The 12,369-nt window shown below is 35.8% G+C and overlaps 1 protein-coding gene across 4 annotated transcripts in view; it reads left to right on the forward strand.

The window, feature by feature from the left end:
• The first annotated feature begins 2,024 nt into the window (after positions 1–2,024).
• The window catches only part of LOC131074359 (uncharacterized), a 71,957-nt gene continuing 61,612 nt past the window's right edge, over positions 2,025–12,369 (forward strand). For all 4 annotated transcript variants that reach the window (XR_009358508.1, XM_058010957.2, XM_059209154.1 and 1 more), the window contains exon 1: positions 2,025–2,353. Coding sequence is in view for 1 of the 4 variants with exons in the window: in XM_059209153.1 (XP_059065136.1) it covers positions 2,027–2,353 (327 nt within the window). In the remaining 3 variants the exon portion in view is untranslated. The remainder of the gene's footprint in view (positions 2,354–12,369) is intronic.

Below are 12,369 nucleotides of genomic sequence, written 5' to 3' on the forward strand. Positions count from 1 at the left end.
AATAACAATTGATTGCAATGACTAACAACCAAAATGTAGTGACATCAATCAAATCAAACAATAGAATAACAAAGTACCTCAAGTGGGCCCTACTTGGATATGTAAACTCGTTATGCCAAGCAATCTAGTATAGTCAATACTTCATATGAAATCACTCATAGAAATGGAACTTGTTGATATATTGATACTGAATTAGAAAACAAATAAATATACAAAATGACTAGACCATTGAACCTTTGTTCTTTTTAACATTTATAGACAACTAATCTAAAAAATTCAAATGAATCATGCTATGTCTATCACTCATCCTTGTTAATCAAGGATATGATTATTTGCTAGAAGGACATCACTATGAGATAAAAACAAAGTCCTGATTGAAATTCAACTATCATCATAAAGAAGATCCAATTATGAAGATGTGTGCAACAAAACAACATTAGAAATGATTGTAAGTGAAGAGTTCCAAATGTTGCAATCATCTATTGGCAAAATGAGTCTTAAGCACCTACTTGATAGGCAACTCAACACTCATTCATATGTTGTTGTAGTCCATATTTCTCTTGGTACTAAGAATATCACTCTCTTCGGCTATAGTAATATCACCATTGCTGTACTCTTTTCAATTACATGTTAGGAACTTGTTTCATCACATCCATAAACCTTTTGTTGTCGAATCAATTAGTCCTTGCATATATTTCGCATCATGATCAATCGTATCCCCAACACATTTTAACAATAAACATGCAAACATTCCATTAATAACCGTGTTTCATACTTAATATTTACCACAACTTAAGAAAGTATCATAGAACATTTAAAAGTTCAATAGTTTTTTAAGATTATAAAGATAAACAAAGGCGTTTAAAAGGACAATTGAGGGATTCATCACTTGGCACAATGCTTGGTTGGTGATGAAACCAAATTTCTAACCAAGTTCTCCTAGGCACGGTCTGCTTTTGTTTTGGAAATGCCATTGTTTTGTATTTGGTGAAATAAGAATTCTACTATGAATTTACTAAATTATTTGTTGATTCCAAATTTTCTATTCACTACAAATCATTGGTGATTTCTAATCTTCTTGAGTGTATATACAAGTTTATACAAATAAAAAGTGGCCCTTGAAGTTTAGCATCATTAGTTTCTACTTGATCATTGGAGGAATGTTCCTTGCACTATTAGCAGGGCCCTACTCTTTTCACCTCCTAATGATAAATCCCCTTGCTAGGAGTAGTGACACAACCATTTATATTTATCATAATGTACTCTTCTAGATCTTGGATATGGCTTTTTTTTGTTACTAGTTGGGTGACCTTCAAGATGGACCTTGCCTACTAGCCATTCAAGTAGATGATGATCACCTAATTACCTTGTTTTAGCATCCATTAAGTAGCACGACCCTCCTTGTTCCTTGTCCCCCTAGTGATAGGTCAAGTTTCCCAACCTAGTGAGCTTACCATTGCTTAGATTCTCTCAAATGATCACTATTCATAGTTGTAGCATGATATCAAGGAAGAAGAAGACACTACACAACTCTCACCAATTAGGAATTGACAAAAGAAGACTAAGACTTGCTTGATGGAGGACATGTAACTATAATAACTAGAAACACGCTCCTAGAGCTAATTTTATAGCACTTGTTGGTTAATATTTTTTTATTTCTATTTATAAACTTAAACTTGTGAGTTAGACAATTATATTCTTTTTGAGAATATTTATTTTAAAAATCATATTATTTTCTCGTTAAATTGACATTATTCTATTTGACATGCTATTTTCTCAAGGGTAAGTCCACATCATTATTTTTGTTTTAACATATAACTATAAATCAAAAAATAATATTTTAAGGGAATAATCTTCAAAAACTAAATAGTAAGTTTCTTTAACCAGCCGCCGCGATAATTATCCCATTGTTAATGCTGGTGTCCGTTGGGATAGTGAAAAAAGCCCAACAGTCATTTCATATTCAGAAACTCCTATTTTTAAATTAAATTATTTCACATATATGTGTATGTGTGGGTGACAATTAATGTCATTTCGGTTTGAGTTTTTTATTTTATGCTATACATTTTTGAGCGCTCAGCAAATGTATCCATTGATCCTTTCTTTCTGCACAGGTCTTTACATTGATATATTCTATCAAAATTTGTACTCTTCTAATAAGAGGGCTCTGCTATTTTTTGAGGGATTTTCAGAGACTTCTGCAATTATCTGGGGCGCGTATTATTACTGCTGTAGCAAGTGGGCTCTGCTATCTTTAGCGGAGTTTTCAGAGGCTTCTACAATTATCTGGGGTGTGTTGTTGAAGAGGAAATATTACTACTGTTGTATCTGGCATCTCGGTCTCACTGTGCAGGTAAGCCATTTTTTACTTTTGCTTTGGCAATGTGTTATGGTTTTCTGTGTTTGTTATGATAACTAATTAGAGTTTTAAGTACTGGGTGTAAAAAGTATTCAGAATTTAGCATTGCCAAGAGATTGACTGCGATAGTTGGTGATTGTGTTGGGTTCTTTATGACAGTAAACTGCTTTGTTTTTAGTGATAATGAGTTCTTTGTTATGAAATTTGGGTCGAATCTTTCGAAGTAATGGCGTTTGCTTAATCTTGTGTGGGATGGCGTTTGTTTAATCTTGTGTGGGATGATTTATGGATCACAATCTTGAGATTTATAAATGTGGGTCACACTAAATGTATCCCATAATTGTTAAATCAACCTTGAATATGCTCCATAATCATTAGTCATTAAATTGCTACTCTGAATGTACCCCACAATTAATACACCGCAACTTCGCCATTACCTACAAACCCGATTCGCATTATACAATGATGGAGTTTTAACTTGGATCAGGCTTTTGTGACTGTTCCTTATTACCATTTCAGTAGAACCCCTTGAACACTTAAAGACAATTTTAATTGATTCAGATTTCCATGTTTGTTTGTTTGTTTGTGATCTTTGACTGTCATTGGCGGATTTGGTTATTTTGTTCTTGTTAGATACTGGTGGTTTTCTGGGTGTTCTTTTGTAGTTTCTATTATTTTGGATATGGGTGATGCTCTGATTAGCCTGCTAGGATTCAAAATTTCGGGGTTGAATCTTCAAATATATTACACGGTACACTTAGGTTTGTTGATTTCTTCTGATGGTGCAACCTTGAATTTATCGTTGGTTATTGTGGTTTTGTTCTTTATGACAATAAACTGCTTTATTTTAAGTGATAATGACTTCTCTGTTATGAAATTTGGGTCGAATCTTTCGAAATAGTGGCGTTTGCTTAATCTTGTGTGGGATGTCGTTTGTTTTATCTTGTGTGGGATGATTTATGGATCACGATCTTGAGATTTATAAACATGGGTTACACTAAATGTATCTTATAATTGTTAAATTAACCTTGAATGTGCTCCATAATCATTAGTCATTAAATTGCTACTCTTAATGTACCCCACAATTAGTACACCGCAACTTTGCCATTATCTACAAACCCAATTCATATTATACAATGATAGGGTTTTAACTTGGATCTGGCTTTTGTGACTGTTCCTTATTACCATTTCAGCAGAACCCAATTTTAATTGATACAGATTTCCATGTTTGTTTTGTTTGTGATCTTTGACTGTCATTGGCAGATTTGGTTTTTTTGTTCTTGTTGGATTCTGGTGGTTTTTTGGGTCTTCTTTTGTAGTTTCTATTATTTTGGATATTGGTGATGCTTTGATTAGCCTGCTAGGATTCAAAATTTTGGGGTTGAATCTTCAAATATATTACACAGTACACTTAGGTTTGTTGATTTCTTCTGATGGTGCAACCTTGAATTTACCTTATAACCATTAAATGTTAAATCATAATCTTGAATGTATACCACAACCTTGCCATACATATGTGAAAGCTATGGACTGCTTTCCATTATATGTTAAGACAATTTGGCCTTGGATCTTATGACTTCAAAATTACCATTTTGCCAAAATTGGTACAGTAGCTGATGTGGGTCAGGGAAAGCCAACATACTGCAAGCATTGAGACCAGAGTTGCACAGAAGAAACTTGAAAACAATTCAATTAAAAAAATTGAATGCAAAGTCTATTATAAACTCCAGATTTCAAATACAGAGCCAATGAGGCTCTGTCTCAGCACAAGGCAGTCTTTGTCCTAACTCATAAATGGTTGTGACAGACAGTCACAGTGAATTCCAAAAAGAACCAAAAACAAAACTGAAAATAAAATGTCATAAACATAGGTGCAGAATGCTTGGAAACTTCCACTGATATCACAAACCAACCTTAAAACTGCTGATCAGTATGCATCCAATCGAAAAATCCCTGCTGCAGGAAAAAGCTATCTTACCAAAAATAAGACACTTAAAACTTGACAATAATTGCAACACAATGAGAAATGAAATTTGAAAATATTGCACGTTGTGTGTATTACATCAGCTCCATCAGATGAGGGTATTACAATTAAGATACATTTGCCTGTTTGGGCTTGTGATGAATTAGGAGACTTAGGTGTGTTCAACTTGTGGTGGAGATAGGAGTGAGTTGTAGTGCCTAATGGAAAAATTGAATGTTTCCATATTCCCTTTTGAACTGAACAAAGTGATTGCTTATTTTAAGTCTTTGTTTGCTCTGGCTATAACAATATTGAAGATGCCGCTGAGACTGCCAGTCCTTGGCCTTTTGTTGAATGCTGAAATTGGAATCAATCCCAAGGGCTTTAAAGGATCTTTGATGTAACCAACCATTTCATGTTTGTCCTAGAACTTTCTTTTGAGAACTAGTATATGATCGATCAAAAACAGTTCTAGTTTGTGGTTGTCACGAACATGACCATCCTCGAAGATTTTGTTATTGATCACCTTCCTAATTGCTGTCTCAACTTCATTTGTATCAATTTTGAAAATCCTCCTGAGTTGGATCAAGGTCTCCTTGGTCAAACAAGGGCATTTTTAACCAATGAATTGCATTTTGCGAATTGCTTTGTACGGAAGAGATTCTAAATGACCAATTTTTGAAGAGAGTTGATGAAATCTTACAGATGTATTCTGTCTGTGGTTTTCCAGGTTTGAATGATTGTCATAGTACATCGTAGAATGGGTATCCCATGAAGAAAGAAGTAGTATTTGTTGATGTGTTTTTTATGCACATGCAAACACAAAATAAAATACCCAAAAGTATCTTATCCTCTCTTGAATAAAGTTTCTCAAATGCTGAAGATTGGCTTAAGGATCACTTGAGACAACTCCAAGGTTCATGAATGTAGGGTCACTACATGTGGATAAGCTTTGTTGGTCGTTGTGATTGCTGTTTCATCAAGGGGCATTTTTTGGTTACGAAAGATTTCATGAAGTATTTCGCGGATGATGTGCGGTGAAATTCCTTCCTAACACTATTGAATGTTTGTCAAAAAAATGGCAAAAGATAAGGGTTTAGAGAGGTTCTAAGCTATCCTAAGAATGAATGGATGAAGAACGACATAAGTGAAACTCTACTAGTCTTAGCATCGCCATTCAAGAACGAATCCACCAAAACTAGTGCAATCTTCTAAGGATATTTAGAGATTTTGAAATCATTACTAAGCATAAATACCATTACTTAAATGCATATCAATGATTGAGCAACAATTGAACTTAAACAATTTCAAAGGTTCCAGTTGACCACACAAGGCTCACTTACAATCAGCAAGAGGCTAGTGGTATGGATAACGAGTTTCACAATACATCAAGTACAACATTCCATCATTCAATATAAATACTTAAACTAATATCAAAGATTGACTTTAGAAGATAAAGAACCATGCAATAGGCTTCAAAGATTGAATAGAAACACCATAACTTCAATGTTATATTAATCCAATGGCCAAACTGTTGGCTTGATGATGATTCATCAATTGTTGTCATTGATGAAACACTCACACACACATATGATTATATTTGACTACCGGTGTAACTTGAATTGTTTACACTGTCAACCAGTATACTTAGTGGTTAATCTCTAATCGGTACTCTGTGTTAACTGGTATGTGCATAAGAGACAACCTGTGGTTATACTAAGTCGGCATCATGATGGAGATCAAGGGGAGATTCAAGGACAACGGTTCATATGTTTATTCAAACCGGTATTAATTGTTCCAACCGGTATTTGTTGATTTTTGTGATGAGTTACCAGCATCGACTGCTTGACGGCAATTTTTGTGATGAGTCATGGTTACTTGTCCAGATACACTGCACCTAGGAAATTGTGTTATGATTTCTTAAGGCCGACATGAAATCATTGTTAATGCAATAGTAGCTTCTGTAAGATAAGAATCTCCTAACTCATTCTGTTATTAGCTTATTCATCTATGCTATTAGATTATCTGATTCATGCTTTATATAACATTGATCATAATTATGATATTGACAATTGGATAAAGATAGATTAGATCGACGACTTGCTTAACATAGTTAAGCGTCGATCTAAATGCTATTAGTTATCAGACTTATTTACTTTGACACCGATTTACTATCGGGTGTGTCTACCGATCTGTTATCATCTACAATGACACCGATTTACTATTGGGTGTGTTTACCAATCTGTCATCATTTACAATGACACCGATTCACTATCGGGTGTGATTATCGAACTGTTATTATTTGCAATGACACCGATTCACTATCGGGTGTGATTATCGAACTGTTATTATTTGCAATGATACCGATTCATTATCGGGTATGTTTATAGATTTGTTATCATTTACACTAGCACCGATTAGTTATCATCGAATGGATCGGTTGATATTGGTAAGAGTCACGACCAAGTGACATCTTGGTCGGACATGTCCAAAAGACATGTCCGATCAAGGTGCCACTTGATCGTGACAACCTTACTATATATACATCATTCAAAAGAAAGGAGATGACATTGAAATCGATACATGTTCATCCTCCATACCTGCAGCAAAAGAAAGATAACAATATTATTGTCATAGTTATAATATCAAAATTTTTAATACACCATCCTGCATATAACTTGTTCTTTAAATTGGAAATTGCAATAACATTTACATGGTATCAGAGCCAAGTTGATCGAACTTGAGGCTATTCAATTTCGTGAAACAAATTTAAGAACAAGATTATATACTACATCACATTTCTCCACTGGCCAGCGCTATCAGATTTGAAGACAGACTCGGAGGTGGCGATGACTTTTCAGCCTGGAAATTCATAATTTAGATGATCTTAAAGGAGAACAAAGTGAATTCATTTGTTCAAACTAAAAATGACCAACCTGAAACTGAACCTGACAAAACAGCATGGATTGAGGGAAATGAAAAGGCAATAAAAATAATAGTTGATGGGGTGAGAAACAACATAATGCCCATCATAAGAAAACATCAGACAACCTATAAAATGTTCAAAGCACTTGAAAGCACATTTGAGATATCAAATGCAAGTCAAACTCGAGCATTAAAACGAGAAATAAATCATATCACCATGAACAAGGGGGAGACAATCAATGCCTACTTTATGCGGATATCAATTCTAAGAGATGAATTAGCAACTCTGGATTACGAAATCCAAAGCAAAAAGTTAACACTCATTGCTCTAGATGGGTTGCCTAGTGGATGGAGCACATTCGTCCAAGGCATCAGTGCAAGGTCCAAGTATCCTAAGTTTGAAAGATTAAGGGATGATTGTCTCCAAGAAGAATCAAGATTGAACAAGATGGGAATGAAACATAAGAATATAGATAAAGACCTACAAGTCCTAAACACTAACTCCACCAAGAAAAACAAGAAAAGGCAGTTTAGAAAGAGAAAAGGTCGTCAAGGCAAGAATACTTCAAAGAAGGACTTATCTCACATTCAATGTTATAGATGTGATCAGTTCGGACACTATGTTGCAAAGTGCCCGGAAAGAACCAAGAAACATGCTACATTTGCCAAAGTAGGAAAGACTAAAGGGAAAGATGACTCTGGAAAATATGTATTCTACTCAGCACTCACAAGCCAAGCTTCTAACAAGATCAACTCATGGGTGATTGACAGTGGTTCATCCAAGCACATCACAGGGTTCAGAGAAGTACTTGACTCCATGACAGAGGAGAATGATGAGGACGTAACCATCGGAGATGACTCCACACATCCAGTCAGAGGAATAGGAACCTGCACCATCAAATTGAAGACAGGTATATCCTTGCGGCTCGAAGGAGTACTATATGTCCCCGACATCAAAAGGAATCTAGTCTCCATATCGACACTGGAAGATAACGGATACAGAGTGACATTCATGGACAACAGAGTATTGGCTTGGCCAAAGAACTCTTCAATCAAGAAGGCAAAGACCATTGGACAGAGACAGGGCTATTTGTATGAGCTGTGCACGGAACCCAACCTAGCCCTAATCCATGAAGCCACTAATGCAAATGAAGTTTGGCATAGAAGATTAGGCCATCTGAATTTTAGGGCTTTATCTTCAATGGGAAACCTTGTCACAGGTCTACCCAAGTTAAAGCAAGATCATTCAAGGGCATGCAAATGATGTGCCCTAGGTAAAAATACCAAAGGTACATTCCAAAATAGTACTAGGAAAACTAGTAAAATTCTAGAGTCAGTTCATTCTGATGTATGCGGACCTATGTCTGTATCCTCTCTAGGGGGATTCTTGTATTATGTAATATTTGTTGATGACTACTCTAGGAAGACTTGGATCTACTTTCTGAAAAATAAAGAATCAGAAGAGATTCTCTCTAGGTTTAAAGAATTTAAATCACTAACTGAAAACCACTCAGGAAACAAAGTTAAGACCTTAAGAACTGACAATGGGGAGAATACACATCAGATTCGTTTAAAGAATTTTGTAGAGATAATGGGATTAAGAGGGAGCTCACTATACCTTATAACCCCCAACAAAATGGGGTAGCTAAAAGGAAAAATAGAACTATAGTCGAAGCTGCCAAGGCCATGATTCTAGATCAAAACCTTAACACAAATCTCTGGGCAGAAGCATCCAGCACCGCAGTATATATACAGAACAGATGCCCTCACTCCCATCTTGAAGACAAAACTCCTGAGGAAGTATTCACTAAAATTAAGCCAGATATCAGCCACCTTAGGATATTTGGATGTCCTGTCTATATCCATGTACCTAAAGAAAAAAGACTAAAACTAGAGCCTTCTGGAAAAAGATTGCTTGTAGGATACAGTGAAACCTCCAAAGCCTACAGAATCTATGTACCTGGTCAAAGAAATATTGAACTAAGTAGGGATGTAATCTTTGAGGAGGACCTAGCCTTCAAAAGAGCTCAAAGCTTCATAGAACGTGAAATCCCTACCTCTAACTTAGATGAAGATCCTACTCCTGAGTTTCAGAGGGAGAACCTAGATGAAACTGAAAATGAAAATGAACACTCACCTAGAAATCTCAAGAAAAGACCACCATGGGCCACCAAAACAGTAGAAGAAGCTCAGGGGTTTGCTGCTCCTTCAAGAACCTTCAGAGAAAGCAAAAGGCCTAATAAATTTACTAGCTATGTTGCTCTTATGAATGATCTATCTAAAAACGAACCTGACAATGTAACAAATGCCCTTAAACATCAAGTATGGAAGGATGCTATGTTTGAAGAGTATCAATCCATAATAAAAACTGATGTATGGGAGATTGTTCCCAGGCCAACTAAGAAATCTGTTGTTTCTTCTAAATGGCTTTTTAAGATCAAACATGCAACAGATGGCAGTATTGAAAAACATAAGGCAAGATTTGTAGCCAGAGGGTTCTCCCAAAAGGAAGGAATAGACTATGAAGAAACATTTGCTCCTGTAGCCAGATACACCTCAGTAAGGACTGTGCTAGCCATTGCAGCAGCAAAGGGATGGAAGGTACATCAAATGGATGTAAAGACAACTTTTCTCAATGGAGAGATATCTGAAGAAGTATACCTAGAGCAACCTGAAGGGTTTGAGATTCATCATGCAGAGTCTCATGTTTGTAGACTCAAGAAAGCTCTATATGGGCTTAAACAGGCTCCCAGGGCCTGGTATGAAAGAATTGACACATATCTATCAAAACTAGGCTTCTCTAAAAATGATGCAGATCCTAATCTCTACTACAAACAGAATAAAGGTGATATGCTAATATTGATTTTATATATTGATGACTTATTAATCACAGGAGAAGATCACCTTATAGATCAATGCAAGAAAGAGCTATCCAAAGAATGTGACATGAAGGACTTGAGATTCCTTCACTATTTCCTAGGGTTGGAAGTATGGCAGAATTCTGATAACATTGTTCTAAACCAAGGCAAGTATACCCTGGACTTCCTGAAGAGATTTGGAATGCTAAACTGTAGACCCATGACCATTCCAATGGAAACCAATCTTCATAAACTTAAAGAAGTAGCAACAGAATCACCTTCTACTGACCCCACTCTATACAGGCAAATGATTGGGTCTCTTATGTATTTGGTAAATACAAGGCCAGATATCTGCTATGCAGTAAATGCTTTGAGTCAGTTTATGTGTGAGCCAAAGGAGATACACCTGGTTGCAGTAAAACACATTATGAGATATTTACAAGGCACCTTAAATCTTGGTCTCAAGTATGAGAAAGTTGATCTTAATCTACACGGATTCACAGATTCAGATTGGGCTGGAAGTGTGACTGACCGGAAAAGCACCTCTGGGTGCTGCTTCAGTTTGGGATCAGCCATGATATCCTGGATCGGCAAAAAGCAGTCTTCTGTAGTGCAAAGTTCCATCGAGGCCGAATACATTGCAGCCTCCATGGCTGCCCGAGAAGCAGTGTGGCTTAGAAAGTTACTTGTGGGATTGTTTGGTGAACCTATGAAACCTACTATCATCCATTGCGACAATCAAAGCTCCATAAAACTTTCAGTGAATCCAGTGTTCCATGATAGATCCAAACATATTGAGATCCCATACCATTATGTACGAGACATGGTAGACAAAAATGTGATCAAATTGGAATATGTTAGTACAAGAGAGCAGACTGCAGATATTCTGACCAAACTACTTTCCAGAGTGAAGGTTGATCACTTCAGAAAGGGTTTAGGTATGATAGAAAGGTAATTTGTTTTGTAAATAAGATGTTTAATGTGCAAACTTCTTTGTCATGTTGAGACATTCTGGGTTTTACCCCCTGTGTTCATATCTAAGAGGTGACGATCTCTCAGATTATGAACACTTGTATGTAGACATCATAAGGTGACGATCTTATGATTCTCAAACCAGTTATCATGTTGGATCTTTGGTATGTCATAGATGTGCCATGATGGTGTTGTGATAAAACATTTGAATAAAATGTTTGATATCACAACCTGGATAAGATGAGGATTTAACCATCCTCATATGTTTATCCTTAGTATTGCATGTTTAGGCAATACTGATATCACGTGTTCAGGTGATATCTTGTCATAATAAAATGATGAATCTTTTATATCACATGGTTAGGTGATACTCTATGTCACATACTTAGAGTGATGTTTTATATATGTATCTTATGTCCTGATGGTACTTCATATCATATGTATAGATGATATATATTCTTGGAGATTGACATTATGGAAAAGAAATGTGATGTAGGTTACTTTATCTATCTTCCAAAGCTAAGAGGGAGTGTTAATGCAATAGTAGCTTCTGCAAGATAAGACTCTCCTAACTCATTCTGTTATTAGCTTATTCATCTATGCTATTAGATTATCTGATTCATGCTTTATATAACATTGATCATAATTATGATATTGACAATTGGATAAAGATAGATTAGATCGACGACTTGCTTAACATAGTTAAGCGTCGATCTAAATGCTATTAGTTATCAGACTTATTTACTTTGACACCGATTTACTATCGGGTGTGTTTACCAATCTGTTATCATCTACAATGACACCGATTTACTATCGGGTGTGTTTACCAATCTGTCATCATTTACAATGACACCGATTCACTATCGGGTGTGATTATCAAACTGTTATTATTTGCAATGACACCGATTCACTATCGAGTGTGATTATCGAACTGTTATTATTTGCAATGACACCGATTCACTATCGGGTGTGATTATCGAACTGTTATTATTTGCAATGATACCGATTCATTATCGGGTATGTTTACAGATTTGTTATCATTTACACTAGCACCGATTAGTTATCATCGAATGGATCGGTTGATATTGGTAAGAGTCACGACCAAGTGACATCTTGGTCGGACATGTCCGATCAAGGTGCCACTTGATCGTGACAACCTTACTATATATACATCATTCAAAAGAAAGGAGATGACATTGAAATCGATACATGTTCATCCTCCATACCTGCAGCAAAAGAAAGATAACAATATTATTGTCATAGTTATAATATCAAAATTTTAAATACACCAT

The sequence above is a fragment of the Cryptomeria japonica genome, chromosome 7, assembly GCF_030272615.1.
Source record: "Cryptomeria japonica chromosome 7, Sugi_1.0, whole genome shotgun sequence".
Classification (NCBI taxonomy): Eukaryota; Viridiplantae; Streptophyta; class Pinopsida; order Cupressales; family Cupressaceae; genus Cryptomeria; species Cryptomeria japonica.